The 18,226-nt window shown below is 39.1% G+C and overlaps 1 protein-coding gene across 1 annotated transcript in view; it reads right to left on the minus strand.

Annotated features, from left to right (window-relative positions):
• The window catches only part of TSPAN9 (tetraspanin 9), a 92,419-nt gene extending 75,436 nt beyond the window's left edge, over window positions 1-16,983 (minus strand). Inside the window, 2 exon segments of the mRNA XM_053970694.1 lie at window positions 16,494-16,928; window positions 16,930-16,983. Of these exon segments, the coding sequence (XP_053826669.1) occupies window positions 16,494-16,928; window positions 16,930-16,983 (489 nt within the window).
• Window positions 16,984-18,226: the final 1,243 nt, after the last annotated feature.

Raw genomic sequence — 18,226 nt, forward strand, 5'->3', positions numbered from 1 at the left:
TCCATAACACACACCTCCACAGCCCACATCTCTAAGCATAGGTAGATAGGTAGATAGGTAGATAGATAAGCAAGATGACTCCTGTCCATGGAGCTGGAAAGACAATGCAGTTTTCCTGACACAAAGAATTCTGTCACAAGCTGTTGAGAGCAAGCTTAACAAATCCTCAGGCAGTACCATCTGGCCAGTCACTGAACAGAGTACCAAGCACTTTAGAGTTTGAAAACTGGCCATCAACATTCTTCTCTCAGAGAGCTGACTTCATCAGCAACAAAGCCCAGTCAGTGATGACACCTTTTAAAAATCCTACTTTTGATTATGATGTTCAAGTTCAGGACTTAAATTGAATTGTTGGGTTTTCTGGTTGCTCGTTTTTTTGCAACTGATGGTTTAGGCATATTTTTCTAAAAATTGATTTCAGATAGGACTGTAGATCAAGGTTTGATTTTCCAAGAGCTTACAGAAGTGTTACAAAATGAAAACTTTACTGAAAACAATAGTCTATTAAAAAGGCATTTTTAATGGGCTCAACTATTGTCAAGAACTCAAAACCAATTCCACTTCATGACCAAGAGTACTCAGGCTTTCTCCACTGCCCACTGTTTCACCCTGGAGAACCAAAAGTATTTGTGTATTTGTAACCTCTTCCTGTTCCTTCCTGGAATGGAGGCAGCAGAAGGCTGCCTCTGCTCCATCTCAAGGAGTTGAGCTGTGACTTATCATTAGAACAACCTCAAACTCAATCCCAAGTAATGTCATGCTCACTATCAGGGCTTCTTAACCACTTCTACATTAATATTCCTTCAGAGAGAAAATAATTTAGGGTCCATCCAGCACAGTGACGACACTTTCATGTCTCTGTGGCAAACTCTTGTGCTTCCAAGGTTTTTCCTTTCAAGCATATGCTCCTGAATCTTTACACTGCCTTTTGTTTCAGCATGGCAGTGCTCATTTCAGCCCTAAGACAGATCTTAAATCTATACAGTCTATATAATCCTAGGCAGACATAACTCAATAAGCCTGTTTTTCCTTTTTGTGCTATTGGGTTTGAACATTTTCTTTTCTAAACCTGCCCACAACACATCCTATAATACAGAAAACCTTGAGCTGACTACCCATAAAATATATTGCGTCATTGGCCAGACATAAATCTGCACTGATGCTGCAGCAAAAAGAACCACTGCTGAAATGAATGTCACATCAGGCTGCGGTCTTGGAAGAACAGACAGAAGCAGGAGACACTACAGGGCAGAAACAATAAAGGAAGAAGCCTCCCTCTCTCCCCCAGGCTGCTATGAAGCAAAAAATTAGGCCAGAGACTGTCATTAAAGCAGTATTCTAATTACAGCTCCTAGAACCTTTTAGCAGCAAGTTGAGGACAGAAAGAAGTTTCTTTAGAAGGTGCCAAGCTTCTTTCAACAGAAAACAGAAAAACATCTCTCAATCATCCACTCAAAAATGTGAAGTCATGTCAGAGAACTGTGTGCATGCAGGCACAGTGCTATCAGATTTATAAAAGTGGTGCCTCACACAAGTGCAAATGAACCCTCTCAGCTTTCTCTGGTGGAGGCTGGGAAAGAAAGCAAGTAAGCCAGCAGCTGTTATTCTTCAGAAACCTGATCATAACCTCATCAGGATCTTTGCTTCCCCACCCAGTTACTCAAATTCTGAACCACAAAAGAGCAGGTATGACATTAGTACCAGCAAGGCTGGGCATGGAGAACAGATCAGTAGGTGTACAGCTGAACGTCAGGCAGAAACAAATTTTATGCCATGGATCCTAGCAAAAAAGAGGAAAGAGACTGTGGGACTACAGGGGAAGAGATTAAGGAGGCTTTCATCCTCCCATTTCTCCCTCATACTTCTTTATGAAGCACACAGCAAAGCTTTAGAAGACAAAAATACTTCTATGTCTATCTTCCCACAAATGAGCAAATTAGAGTAGTGTTGTTTCCCTCCTTTCACATTCATTTTATGCACATCTCTCTTGAATGTTTGTTGAAGAACTCTTTGTAGATCTAGAGTCAGGATCTCCTAATTGCAGTAGTAAAAGTTCCTGAATAATAAGGAAACAGAAACCATCCCGACCCAAACAAGAAATTCCTCCTTCTTCCAACAGCTCTGGCTCCACTTCCCTGTCCTCCTGAAGTGCTGTAATGCTATCTGTTTCTTTGTGTTCCTGAGAGTTTCCCAAGATAGAGGAACTGGGAGAGCCAATTCCTACAAAGAGTTGTACACAGAACCATAGAATGAGATGGGACACCACCATTAGGGATGCAGGGAATAAGGACAGCCTTGAGGAAGAACAAATTTTATCCTACTTCTTGCATGTCACCTTTTGAGATGAAAAAAAAAAAAAGGGGGGGAATGCTGCAAAGAAACAATAGTTTCATGAGAAACGCATTTCATGGTGGGAAGCACAAAGCAAAAAAAAAAAAAAAAAAAAAAAAAAAAGACTGGTTAAGAACCAGAAAAATTAGAAAATTAGAAGGAATAACAATTTAAACATCAGTGACATTTCTGATAATGTGTCTAGCGGCACAGCACAGAAGAAAATTAATCCTTAACTTTCTAATATGGATTTATGGGAGAAGTATATAATTCAGTGGATCTTCAGTATGTAACACACAGGGAGTATTTCAGCTTTCCAAAAGCATGTACTGCTTCCATCAGGGTATGTCAGTGGAATAGGTTGGGGAGTACTCATTAAATCACTTGTTTATTATTCACACTACAGGAATGTGAGTTCTATTGGTAAAATGAATCAATCAGAGAGCAAAGAGCTATTCTCTGGAGTCTGCATTAATCAGCCCAACAAGCTGTCACTAAGGATTGGGTCAGGCTCATAGCACAGCATCCAACCAGTGGGGGAAAAAAATCCCCGAGACGGCTGGAACAGGGAACAGTTCACCCATTTAAAGCTGTCCCCAGAGGCTTGTGTCAAACATTTATTACTGCTCACACACAGCTGCAGAAGCTTTTAAGTGAGAAACCTGCATTCTCGGACGTTCCAGAACTGTGTGGAAACAAGCTTGATCCCAGCTAGTTCTGGGAGGACAAGCAAGATGAAGTATCCTGAAAGAAATACTGCTGGGTTTTAACACAGCCCTCTGAAGAAAATGCATTCATGAACTTGGAAAAGGTCTAAAACTAGGACACACATCAGAACAGATACACTGTTGGGAAACACTCAGAGCTGTCATGCAGTCTGCACTTCAATAAAACGTTTTTAAAAGAACAACACTATTTTTACAGACTATTTTTCATACAAGCATATTGATTTCAAGGCTTAGCTGTTGCCCAGACTCCCTCAATGTAAGTCTAAAATATAAAGTATCATTTTAAAAAATGTCACTCATGAGAATGCATTAAAAAAAATAGCTTTTCATTTTTTAAAGAAACCCAAACAAAACAAAACCCCACAACCATTAACCTGCCCCGGTCCCAACCCTGCTGGTAAAGATCATGAACTCCTAAAATCTCATTATTCTGAGATATACACTGTTTTAATGAGAATGAACATAACAGAGAATACAAGCAGTAGCTGGGCTGCAGGAGCCCAAAACAGACCAGAAACGTGGAACAAAAAAAAAAGCAGTCAGCAGTTCTGATAATGCTGTGAAGCCGTGTAACACATATAGCAACGCATAAAATCAATACACTGTACCAGAGAGCACAATCACACACTGTGGCCACTTGGACGAAGGAGTGATAAGATCAATGTTTCTGTTCTTGTCAGCACTTGTGCCAACTGCACCTTCAAGCTAGATGGAGTTTAAAACTGAGCATGACCTACAGGGACAGAGCTGCAGGATGGGCTACAAAAATTGCTGAATAGCTCGAAGAAGGAGAAGCGGTTTAGCTGAAGTGTACTTCAGAGGAGGCTGCCACGGAAGGCAGTCTGGAGGGAAAAACAATAAAAGGATGAGTGTCTAATTGCAGCAATGTAGTATGAGTGCAAATGCTCAGAAGTGGAGGAAGAAAATCTTTCTGTCCTCACAGCAGAGCTCCTCCATCTCACAGAACTCTATACAGAGCGCTGTGCATGCTGCTGCTCTAAACTTCATGTTTAAAAGCTACACGACATAACTACAGAAATATTAGCATAAGCATTTAAGTGCAGCTTCAGGCAGCATTGGCAAGACTGTATCTTGCAGATTAAGAGATGGGATTATTTCACTCTATGCAGCACTTGTCAGACCACACTTGGACATCCGAACTCAAGACACTGAACGCCATTGTGCATTGTTCCACCAAGACAAATAATGAACACAGGTTGCTTCACAGAAAATTTTGGCATAGCTATAAGAAAAACTGAAAACAAACTGAAGTAATTGAAAACAAACATTGGAATAGATTACCAAGAGAAACGGTGGCATTTCTCTTGCTATAAATACTCAGTGCTGAGCTTGACAGGGCCCTGGGTAACACAAACTAAGGATTTCCCTCCAACAGAAGGTTAGACCAGATGTTCTCTAGAGGTTCCTACCAACCTAGAGGTTTTTCTATGACTCCATGATTTAAACATATGTTATGCTATATGCACTGCTAAATACTACTTTTGCCGTAAACTCATTTTAAATTAGATTTTTTCTGATTTTTCTTTCCATTCCAGTAATAAAATAAAAATTTTAAAAAATAGTAATAACAAGACAGTGGAGGATGGTTCACTGTTTTTCAGAATAACTGTCAGCATCTATTGAAATTAGCAAGCACAAGACTTTAAAGGAAATGCCCTTTCACAGAATATTTAATTATGCAAGCAGACTTTCTGCCAGAGAATTTTGGATAAATGGCTGAATGGAGTTCCAGAAATTAATTCAATTCCTTTAGTCTCTATTAAGCATTTTTTACCATATACTTTGAAAGGCAAGATACACAAACTTTTTGTTTGATCCAGTATATCCAATTTTTTTGCATTTGAGCCTCATGAATGAGAGATAAATCAATATACCAGAAGTCAAACATAGTAGTATTAAATTTTAACTCCACTATGGTTTATTTGGATTGTGAATTTAAATACTCAAAACAGAACCATGTAAATCCTACCACTAATAACGTGAACCTTACCACTAATACCTACTAAATCATGAAGCACAACAATTATTGATTTAAATTCAGCTGTAAATAGACGAACAGACTAAGAGACAAAACAGGAACAAAATCCAGCAACCATATCAGGTTCCACTTCTACCTAAAAGCAGAAAGACAAACTCAAATTTCCAAAGAAAATGGGATTCCAACCTGCCAAAGTAACATACAGCTCTATCACACCAAGATCGTATATTATAGCCACCACCATAGGCATATTCTATTAAGAGAGTAGATAACACCTAAAAAAAGCCAAAACAAACACAAAAATATCAAACCAGGAGCAAATCCAACTCCAGCAATCTGCATTTTAGACTGCATCCTGTAAGACACAAAACCAATGCTGCACTGAAAGACATCCCAACATCCTCCCAGATGCTGAGAGCACAAAGATCCCACCTGAGAGTCCTCTCTACATTCCACATGCTGAAAAAGCTGTCAGCACAAACATCGCTCAGGCACTAATAGACTAACATATGGCTTAATGAGCTATGGAAAGTAGGAAGAAATCCTACTGCCAGCCATGCAAGAACTCTACCTTCTGTAAGTGTTAAATCCAATGTTGGGTTATTTGTCCGTTAGTTATGGAATATACTTAATTTGCTGTTTTGGAGTAATGAAAAAATATTACAATGAAATCAATAAAGAGAGATATCCCACGGCCAAGTCTTCACCTTGACTGTCATCTGTTGGATGGCAATCTCAAGAAGAGACCTCCAGTTTACCCTGTGACACTTTGCAGGTGGTGGGGAGGTTTAGGGTTTATGTTGTGTCATGAGAAAACTTCCACTCCTCTAGGTGCTCTGGAAGTCAGTGGCATGATGCCAGACCTCTGGAGTACACAGCCAAATGAAAGGATGCTGTACCAGTCCTAAACCTGTTAGGAGTTTTGTGCCTGCAAACAACACTGCACAAGCATGTGGAGTTCTGGGGTGGCTTGGCTCTGAAGTCTCTCTCAAGGCACATGGCACATAACAGATGGTCGGTTGCTTAAGACACTTAGCAGGGACTTCAGGGATCCAGATTCAATTTCAGTTTAAGTTTGTACAAGTCTCTTAGAAGGACACATCTACACCATGGATATAGACAGATTTAAGCTGTCTCTGCCCAAGCTAATCTGGCAATGAAAGTGCAGGAGGGCTGCTGCAGACACCCAAGCTTGAGGGAAGCAATCTGCAGGATTTCTGAGTTTGTGGGCAGTGCCATGCAGATCTCAACACAAGCTTCTCCATGCTGAAGTCTGCTGCATGTGGACTTCTGTCCTGGTTTTGGCTGGGATAGAGTTAGTTTTCTTCCTAGTAGCTGGTACAGTGCTGTGTTTTGGATTTGGTGTAAGAATAACAGTGATAACACAGAATCACATAATGCCTTGGGTTAGAAGGGACCTTAAAGATCATCTGATTCCAAACACACTGCCATGGGCAGGGAACCTTCCACTAGACCAGGCTGCTCAAAGCCCCAACCTGGCCTTGAACATCACCAGGGATGGGAATCCACAACTTCCCTGGGCAATCTGTGCCAGTGCCTCTCACCTGTTGCTGAGCACTGCTTACTTTGAGTCAAGGACTCTTCTGGGTCTCAGGCTCTGCCAGCTACGAGGTGCAGAAGAAGCTGGGAGGGAGCGTGGGCAGGACTGGCCAAAGGGATGCTCCATACCATAGAATGCTATGCTCAGTACATAAACTGCAGGGAGTCAGCCAGGAGCCATCAATCACTGCTCAGGGATGGGCTGAGCATCAGTCAGTGGATGTATTGTACATCACTTGGGGGTTTGGGAATTTAATTTGTATCTCTCTCTTTGTTATTTCCCTTTTAATTACAATTATCATTATGTAGTTATTGTTGTTATTATATTTTATTTCTATTCTTAAACTGCTTTTACCTCAACCCACTTACCTTTCTCGTGATTCTCCTCCCCATCCCACTGGGGTAGAGGGGTGGAGAAATGAGCAAGCAGCTGTGTGGTAGTGAGTTGCTGGCTGGGGTTAAACCATGATAACTTGCTAGTTCTGGACTCTAAAGGCTCTCAGCCCTCTACCCTGTGCTCTATGCAGACATTCTCTTTGTTTTGGTGTCTCAGCTTTCCATCTGTATCAGGAGGATAAAAGCATGGCCCATACTTACAGGGTGTCAAGAGGATAAATACATTAAGTGGTCCTAAGGCACTCTGGGATTATGGCAACAGATGTAATATCAATTCCTTAAAGCAGTGAAAATGGAGAAGATGGGGCAATTGAAACTCTAAGGAAAGAGCAATTGAGAACATAAAGTTTATTTTTTTTTCTAATTTAACTGTGTCTCTGCATCCAGAGGACACTGCAAAAGAAAAAGGGGAACTTTGGAACACAGCAATAGCTTGACGAAAGGTAAAAAGTGGAGGATGGGCACAGAAGTAAAGGATAATAAGATTCTTAACTGTCAATTCAGTTTAAAACTACTATGAAATGAGACAAAAATAGGTGTTTACATTTCTGAATTACAATCTATTCGTAGACAATTCTCTTACTTTCCAAGATAACTAGTTGGAAATTCTCCAAGACAATACAGAAGAAGAAAGGAGTCTTGCAAAGAATCCATGCTTCTCAGCAGTGACACAGCTACTAACAAAATATAAGTATTCAGCAGCACCATTTAAAACAAAGTGTGCTTAATATACCAATTAAAGAAGCCTAAAAGAACAAACCTCTGATTCAGAAGCAGCCCTTCTAGTAAATTCCAATTCTCTACGATAGCAAATTGAGGAAATCTGATTGAATAGTACAATGCAAATTCTTTTCCCTCTGTTTCTTTTTTGCATCATTTTAGCCTCATTTTAGCCTGATTGCATGTTGTAGTATAGAGACATGACTATATATCATTGGATTTCTCCCAGTTATCTGCTTCCACTGTTAACCATTCCATACATTATTTGCAGAGTAAACTGCATGGTTTAAGTTAACATACTTTGCAGCACATTCACAACATGGTATAAACGTGCACACAAGCAACTAATGCATCTCTGTTAATGACTGGTAATTTGTTAAGCTGATGAAACCTACAGCTTATAGTCATCTGTTCATAATCTTATCTTCATCCATAGCCCATTATTGTCTTGCTTCATTCTTCTTCATCATAAAAAAAAATTAAAAACATTAAATCCTGCTTATTTTAGTTAAAATAAGTACTTATCAGTCACAACTCAATACAGTGTTAGAAATTAATAATTCTGTAACAGATGATTAGCATACCAGTTTCTACTGGTTTTTATTCCTTGCAGCAACTCTCAATACCTGTCATACACTTTTAAGAATCAACTATAATGTGATCATTTTCTACTGCAGACCTATAATTTGTACCTACAGCAGTACAAATTGTACCAGAATGCACATAAAACAGAAGTATGGGGAAATCCACAGAAGAAATAAAAAAGATACAAATTCAGTCTCTGATGCTTCATGACTTGCCAGTGTTATATGGGAAGAAAGACATGTAGAGACTAGTTTAATGCATCTTCAAAACTATCCCTGAGGCATAGATTAGAAACAGTAATAAAGGGTTTTCATTCAGCAGTCAGAAGACAGATTAGCAAAAGGAGCTTGAAATGAGGACCAAGTAGATTCAACAGAATCCATGGGTACAGAGCTCTTTCCCTACTAAAACAAGCAACATTTCTAAATGTTACTAATTCTTTTGATTTTTAAAAGTTAATTCTCATCTCCTACACTTAACAACAAAAACACAGAAAACACAAGGAAGCAAAGAAAGAAATAAAAGAAATGGCAAACTAATCTTACTGTGCTTCAGGAAGGGGTAGCCATCAGCTCTGTTCCCAGACAGCACAGAGGTTCTTGGTGAGAGAGAAGAGACCCAGCATGTCAACTGCATAACCAAACACTGAAAGATGGGTTTGGGTTGCTTACTAAGACTGTCGCTACAACAGTGATAAGGATGTTGATTAAGGATAACAACAGTGACTGGATGTTCTGTAACCCTGTGGAGAACCTAGCCCTGGCTGCATTACCTGAGCGGTGATAAAGCTACTGGCCAGGGTGCCAAGTTTTGAGTGACAGTATTGAGGATGACTTGTAGATGACTTCTAAAATTCAAACTGGCAGCGAGTCCCACGAATGCTCACAATCCTTGATGTACTGGATACAGTAGTTAAATGAAGAAGGTTCGGATAGCCACGTGAACTTTGGCCCAGCTCATTAAAGGCAGCAGGAAAGCACAATCATTCCAGTCAAATTTCCAAACAACTGGAAGTTCAATTATCTGTGCTGAATAAATTAAGCAATTTAAGTTGCTCCTAAGCAGCAAGGGACTGAGCTAAACGGAGATCTGAGTTGATTTAAAGCTAATTTGTGTCAGAAAGTTCTGAAATGGCTTTCAGTTCAGTGTCTGCAGTAATTTCTATAAAGTGGTATTAAAACTATTAAGTTTTATGTGAGAAATCCCCAGTAGGTTCAGCAAACATTCACTGTCTAATAACACACCTTCAGCCATACAAGGTTCCTTTCCTTTGTTTGGGAAGTGTGCTTTATTTATTTCTGCAAGATATTTAAAGCAAAGCCCAACATAAACAGCAGAATTCTTCCTTTTGTTCACAGTTTTCATAAGATGCTGAAAGGCCAGGTAACTTTACGTATTACAAACACAGAAGACCAATAGTATTCCATAATACCTGTGGTGAATTGGCTACCCATTAGGAATATCCCAACTACATATACAGCAAAACCCTAACAAACCACACTTTACTTTCCAGAAACTAGAATGCATTCTCCCATCTTTTCTACCCAGGTCTTGCTCTGTGTCAGCAGTGTTTAAATAAACAAATTAGATGCCTCCTTGGACAGCCAGATAATGGAGTTACAAGCTCATCCTCTACTCACATAAGAAAGATTATACCCTTTTAGATGGGCCTCTCGCAGACCTACTTAGCTGGGGGTAGCAGGAGCAGACAAAAAGGGACCCTGCTAACCAAGGCCCTACCAAGTGGCTTACTTAAATGGGTCTAGGAATGCAGAATTAAATAGGAAATATCACAGTTATTACCCTTATTCAGAACTCATAATAAATCATCGCTTTAGGAAATTTGATACATTCTTGTTTTTAAAGTTAGGGGAATTGAGACATAGAAGGCTGAAGACATTTGTTTAATGTCATCCTCACGTCCTCAAAGGAACATATGAGGAACAGAACCTGAGTCATAAGTTTTAAAGAAAGATTTAACTCTGGGAGTACAAGAGTGCAGGGAGAACTGGAGGGGAGGAATTCATTTTCCAACTTGAAATTCTTACTGCGCTTCTTTCCTTCAATGACCATAAACCTCCTCATGTACAAAAGAACAAACTGTCCAACAGGCCACATTACAACAGTTGTGTACAACAAGTCTGCTTGAGTGATGAATCAACTCGTTGTTTATCCAAAATAACAGACACAAATGGCTCTCACACCTACCAACAGCTAGAATTAAAACACTTCCACACTGAAGGAAAACCAAAATAATTTTAAAATCCCCCGCACCTAAAAAAAAACCCCAAAACAACCTAAATAAAATACAGTGTTAGCAAAGAGTAGTTAGTGAGAGGAACACTGCAAAAAATGCTATATCTCATGTCTTGCCTATCCAATTGAAACAGCTTAGACCCTAAAATGAGGTATGAGGCCCTCACCACCCGGATTGATCAGTGTTAACTCAGCTCTCAAGCAAACCTCAATATTTTAAATTAAAACTAGTCTCAGGTCTCCAATAATGCTTGAATATTATTCTGTAATGTCATCATTGGTTACAAACGGACTTCATTTACCTCACCTTCATTAGGACATCACATTGTTTGAACTCAGTATTACCTTTCCTTCTCCTCCCAGCCAAAACATTGTCATGCTAATACGTTTTTCTAATAGTTCTCCCCCACCGAGGTGCATGTTTCCATAGGGACACCAACAGTGCTATACCATTTCGATAGGAAACTAAAACTAAAACAGTCTTGCTGGCTTCTCTTGGGTTTTTCATGTGGGATTTTTCTTTTGCTGGGGGAGGGGTTGTTTGTTTGGGATTTTTTGTTTCTTTTTTGGTTGGTTGGTTGTTTTTGGATAGTCTTATTTTCACAGGATTGTACTGCAACTGTCACCACACTTATGTCATTAGAGTGAAAATACAACAGAAGTAAATATCACTATTATGTCAAGAGACAAGCATCCCAGGGTCACTCACTGTCTCTCTTTGTCATTATCCCCTATGTGAGAAAATGGAGAATATCAGATAATGCAGCCAGCGGGAGGGCAACAAAAGAGAGAGAAATTTAATGTGTGTCCTTTCCAAAGCTGTTTGTCGTTAGCAATTTTGTTCTGATTTAAGGGACAAACTGTCCACCCCTTTTAAACCTCAGGGATTAATTTTCAGTTATTTGTAGGGACAAAATCTCTTCACATGATTTAACTGTATGTCCAACAGGTTCAGTTAGGCATTAAAGCTTTGTACTTCAAACTAAACAGTGAACTATATTATTTATTCCAGTTTGGCATAAATAAGTATGGATTACCTTATGCAAACCATTCTAAAGTGGTTAGCTGCATTACAGTACCAAGAGCTTTGACAGCAGCCAGACCCAGAGAATGGACATGCTGCCTCTCTTTTAGCATCATCTGAGACTTGAGCAAAAGTGTCCTGTATGGCTGCTGTACTACTGTCTTTATCCTCATTGATAAATGCACAATATTGGTTTTAATCTACAGAAAAAAATATTAATTACTCCTGCTCTAAGATTAAATTGCACAAGTAATTAATGCAGAAAAATATTATCCAGAAGCAACAGTCTTTATCCATTAGTGTAATTACAGAGCATCAGGGAAAAATTTGCTGTATTTGACTTTTTGCTGCTCCTGCTGGACCAGCAAGTTTCCAGACTATGATTTTTCTCTTTTAAACTTATGTTTCAGTAAAAGGAAAATGCTAGTAGAAAATTTACTTTGAAAGTAAATACTAAATAACTGATTTTGTATATTTGACTCCACTTAAATTAGATAAATTATAATTTCTGCTTATAACTTTTGCTTTTAATTGTAATATTTATACACAGGTATTATTCCTATCAGATTTTTTTAGTTGTTTAAAATTAAACACTTTTAAGAAATAAACCCCATTAAGTATTTTCTTGACTATGCTTAGCTTTTCCTTAGCTCTTCCTGAAACACAAAATATCACACTTAATAATCTTGCCATATAGCTCCTAGTAAAATGCATTTTATAATAAAATTAAGCAATAGTAAAAACTATCAAGATGTCTACTATGAATGCTTCACTGTATGCAGACTCATTAATCTAAGTTAAATTAATAGAACAAGACAAAATGTAGCCATGACCATTGACTGCTTGCAAAGTTCCCTAATGACTTTCTGGTATCTTATGCCAGTCATTTCAAAATTTCCATTTTAAGACTACATGAAATTCTCATTTCATTAGTGAATTTTTTGGAAAAAAAAATATGTTTCATAGAACTTCTTTTTTTATAACCAGTAATATTTTCAGATACATTTTGTGAAAATAATTATTGTAATCCTTTCCTCTAATAACAATGAAGTGAAATCTCCCATAGAAAGACATATACACTAATGTTTATATTTAGTGATTACCTTCCTTGACAGTTTAGCTGCTATCTGTAGAAGCAAAAATCAATACTTTATTTCTTCTGCAGAGCAATATCAGCTACTTTGCAATCACCGCATGTTTGCACATAAATACTCTTGAAGGCAAACTAAATCAATTAACATTTGTAGTTGTCCATCCAGTCCTTTTGCAAAACATATTATGCACTTAGGATGAATTCAGTGTAAATCATCATCCTAGCCACACAATTAAATACTATAAGCTTCCTTAACCCTCAGCTCAGACTTTCCTAATCTCTGAAAGAAAGCAATGCCAGATGGCCACGAACAACTGTTAAGAATCAGAGGGACACAGAGAAATACCTGAAGCTCTCAGTAATTCAGTGGAGAAACACCTTCTGTTCCAACTTACTGCTAGGCCCCACTTAGACAAATTTGCTTTGTACAACTCATAGGTGATTCTTCCAGGTTAACTGATACACATGCTAGTGCTTTTCAAAAGCTGTATTTTCTTGCCATGAATCGAATTCACAGACACTGAATTTTTGCTACAACTCTTGGTTGCAGTTATCAGAGCAACAGCATGTACAAAGTGCAGAGAGAATCCACTGACTACCGCACTTCTCCATCACTTGAAACATACAATTGTGTGTAAGTATTCCTTCTATGGATATACATTAAAAGAAGTAAAATACATTGTATGTAAAAATAATGTGTGTAATGTATAATATTCACATACAATTAGTTGCCAAATCTGTATGAGTTAGCTGCAAGGCTGAAAGAGTAGAGCTCATTGGCCCATGAGGCACAGATTAGGCCCCATTTCTCTGCCTCAAGAAGAAATTATAGGAAAAGGTTCCTCTTTTCCTACAGAAGAACATCCTCCTCTGAGCCAACACTAAGAATCAAGCCAAACAATCATACCCAGCATGCTGGGATGCCAAAGGGCACCTCCAGTGTTCATTTTCACAAGAAGCATCATTTTGTATGGTTGCACAAGCAACATTTTATATGGTAACGGTGTAGAAGTGGTCTCTTCATCTCTGAAAACCAGAAGCCTCATTCTGCTTTAAATTACAGTTCATGAAATTTCATGTTTAAAAGTGAAGCTTCTCTTTTTAAAATATATCACCTTGCACTGCAAAAGATGATAGTCACTGCTCAAGAGCAGGCCACAGCTTCATGTTTTTGGATTTGGTTTCTTAACAGAAATTCAGAAGGAAGCAGTGAGAACAGGCAAAGCTAGGAATGGAAAAAGCAGGTCAAGAAGAAAGATTGGACTGAAACAGCAGGGAGCGCTTCAGGGCAGGGCAGGAGTGAAGGGCACTGGCAGAGCTGTGTGGGGAGTCCAGTGCTGGGCTAGCAGGAGAGTTCAGGGCAGGAGTGAGAGATGCTGCAGGTGCACAGCATCAGCAAGGAGCACATACAGAGCCAAACATTCACAACCTCTGGGATAGTCATGGTTTAACTAGCGGAGGTCCCAAGTATAAAGCCAGATGTGGCAAACTACAGAACATATATAGTGTAGTGTGCTTCATTCTAGTTGCATTCCCATGAATCAAAGGATGATGTTCTTCATCTGAATGTCTCAAACAATAAAACAGCACAGTCAAAACAAGAAAAAAAAAAGAATACAGCAAAACTGGAGGAATGCATGGGAATATCATTCTGGCTTACAAGATTGAGTATAAGACAGCTACAGTTAAGAAGGGGGGAATTCTGAGCAATTTAAACCAGGCTGAAGGATCACATGTTTGTTGTAAATTACTTTGAAAAGTACCTGACATCTTGCATTTAGCATTTTTCAGTAATCTCAGATTCACCACGCCTTATTTTCACTCTGAATAGCATAGTTCACATTAAAAAAAAGGCATTTTCAGAATATTGGCTAGAGGTGTGGTGATAATGTTTAGTAACAGAAACAAAAGTGATATAAACCTCACAACAAAAGACATGGCAAGGAGAGTGTGAAGGGGATTAAGAGGTAAGGGTAAGAACTGAAGAAGCACAGGACACTGGAGAACTGTTCCAGATGGTAGGCTAGTTTTAACCTAAGCAGCAATGTGTTTGTATAAAAGTCCAGTGGGAGCTGAGCAGACAGAGATGAGCACACAGATAAAGTCTGAAATGTTCTTGCAAGCTCAAGGAATGGAAAAAAAGGACTCTGAAGGTCTGATGCAAAGTCAAGAAAATTGCTGCTTGGGAAGAAGAAAAAAAAATCAAAGAATGATTTTGCATCTAAGGAGGTGAGGAGTAAGAGACACCTACATAACAGATCACAGAGGACATGAGTAATGAGACCATATAAAAGCTTTTCTAAAACTAGTCACCACATACATATATGGAAAAAAAAAAAAAGTTCAAGGTGTCAAAGTAATGCAGCATTGAGTCAAATAGCCAGTTTGATATAAATATGGTGCATATAATTCAAAATTATTTATTCCAAAAATACTTATAGACTTTCTAATAGGATATGTGCACAAAAAAAAAAAAAAAAAAAAAAAACCAAAACCATAAGTGAACTTTGATCAGATGTTCTTCAGTAATCAGTTCTATCTTTCTATTTCAGTAAGATGCCCACAAGTTCAGTAATTGTAGCGTTTCAGTCTATTACTGATAAAAGCTCACTGTTGCCTGAGCGATTCAACACTGTACCAAATCTCCCATTAACTCTTGCTCTTAGAGGTTATTTCAGTAAGTGGGTCAAGATAAACAGACAACCTGATAGTAAGGCTTCTAATTTGAACAATGATATCTGTACACCAGAGGTAGCTATTTGAACTAGACTGCTAATGCCCCTTTTTCCAAAATAAATCCCGGGATGGTGTTTTCATTCATTTATGAAGCTGACTGTATGTTTCTGTTTCACAATCATTAATGGCTTTGTTCACGTGCCCAAGCTTTGTAACCACCAGAAAAGAAGTGACCTTTGCTTTCAAACTAAGCAAACCCTTTCATATTGGGTTATATTCATGAATATTCAGTTATTCAATTAACCTGTGATTGCCTTAAAAATACTGTACTGAAGGATGCTTAGCTGGCAGATGACTTAACTTTTCCTCCCTCCCTTGTAGGTGACAATACTTTGCTCAAAGTAGCCATTACACTTTTAACTTGCTGGCTGAAACATTCATTGTTGCAACTCCTCACGCCTCTTGGCTGATGGAGGAAAATCAATTTTGATCCCTGAGAAGCAAGTGCAAGTTTCCAACTTCACACACCAATGTGTACAATTGCAGCTGAAACTGAATCCAGATTAATTCACCATTCCAGACATTTTACATTTATGCTGAGACTTTAAGAGGTTAGAACATACATTATTTACTGTTTTTAATTGGAAAAACGGGACAGAACTTCCTTCAAATGAAAAAGCACTTTGTCAAATGAAGTTTACACAAAGCAAATGAGATTTATGGTGACAATGAAAATATACTTTAAAAACTAACCTTCAGCTTTTTTTGCAAAACAAGTATTACAACAGAATGCAACAATCCAGCCACTGCAGGATTTTAATGCTACAATAATTCTGGGCTTCCTTAAAGGGCAACAGTTCTGCCCGTTTCTTGGATAACCCAGTTCAAAGCACATTAGATTAGCATTAGAAGCCAAACTACAATAACCAGGTAGCAATAAAGATACAGAAAGCATGTGCATTTCCCCATAGACACAAGTTTAACACTGAAAATATTCCAAGCAGGTATGAGAGAGAGGGAGGGGAGGAGAGAACTTACAGTACTGCTTCAAAGATGCACTATACACATAATGCAGCAGTATAGGATACACTAACAGATGAAGGCAACTGAAAAGGCAGTACTCACCCAAAATATTAAATTGAAAAGGAACATCATGTATTTCAAACAACACAGGCAGCCTCTTGCCATGTTGCACTTCTTGAATTCTAAAAGGAAAACAAAGGATAGATCCAGGTAAAAGACCACGTATTTGCTGCCTTTGGGTGCACTGTATTTTTCACTTTTTACGCCAGTTCCAGTCCCAGCGCCGGCTCCGGTTCCGACCCCAGTGTGGCTCTGTGTGCGTGATCCAGTTGTACCATAGAAAGCTCCTGCAGTAAAACCTCGACCAAATTGCCTCCCTGAGGTAGAAGGTTTAGCAAAATCTGAGTCTTTGCTATCCAAAGATGGACTCCGGTGAATTGAAGAATCCTCACTACTTGACTTCTCCATGATCTCTCTTTTCACAGTTGTCAGATTTAATGTATAGCATCTCTCAGCATTAAATGCAGTGCCTTGCAAATGCCACAGTGCGCTAAGAGCTGTCTGTGTTTTGCTCCTCTTTTTCTTCGTACATAAATCAGATAATCACTGCAGAATTTATTCACTGCATTGTTGCTCGGTTTATTTTTTATAGCAATGTAGGCTGAACTCTGTCTGTCTGAAGCATGAATTTATACATTATTATCCCATGCAAGAGCACACTCATGATTTATCTTGATGAATCAGTTATGCAGAACTTTGATTTTTATTAAAAAGAGCCATAAGCTCTTTCTCTGCACTCCTAGTCTACAGTCCTCTAATCTATAGGCAGCAGATGGTCCTTGCATCCATTTCCAAAAAGCTTCTGCAGTACACCTGGGAGACTCTCCTCGAGCCGGAGCACTTCCCTTGCTCTCAGCTTCCCTCTCTGTGTCTCTCTGACTCTCTCTCACACGCTGTCTTTTTTCTTTCCACCCATTTGCAGTGTCTCATTCAGTAACCCGCTACCGGAGCGCACTCTGTGTTTCACTGCTGTTGCCGTGAAATCATCAGCAACTGCAACCACTGGGCATTTCCCACAGAAATCCCTGACCTAACTATCGAGTAATAAATCCACCCTCCTGCTTGCCCCTCCCCTCTGCTTTCCATCGGGCCAGTTAGCCAGAAGCCTTCTCTTCTAGGACACGCCTCCATGACATAATATCTTTAATAGGATTAGAATTACTCTTGACTATACAAGTGCACAACAGAAAATCTCTTTAAATGTCAAGTACTGTTTAGCTGTTTATGCATTAGAACTGTTAGGCAGTGATATTCCTTCGATGCAATAAAATACAGAAAAAGTATGGATTAGATAGACAGGTGCTAACCTCTCTCCACTCATTAACAGTGACTTACATTTTCTTCTGGCTTGAACAAATCCCACGGGACAAGCAATGGGAATAGGCTAGCACCCAGCACACACTGCTTAGGCATACATCTCAGCTGTACATGCACATAACGCAACACCATTACCTGTGATATAATTAACCAGACAGAGCTGCTGCCTCTTACGAGGTCATCATTCAATTATTCAAACTCCTGAAATGCACGGGGATCTGAGCCTGCAGCTCTTTACATACTATTTAACAAGTACATCAGAGATTTTTGTTGTGTACAGGAATAAGCCATCTTACATCACAGGTCGTCTGTGAACTAGAAACACTGACCCAAATGCCACATTCCTTCTCCACAGAGGAGTGCAACATGCCTGCTAGGACTCCGAAACAGGGAGGGCACGACTGTGCACGTGTGCCTGCGCATATGCATGCAAGTGCCTGGAGGGGAGGAAGAGAAGC

This window comes from Vidua macroura, chromosome 2 (assembly GCF_024509145.1).
Source record: "Vidua macroura isolate BioBank_ID:100142 chromosome 2, ASM2450914v1, whole genome shotgun sequence".
NCBI lineage: Eukaryota > Metazoa > Chordata > Aves > Passeriformes > Viduidae > Vidua > Vidua macroura.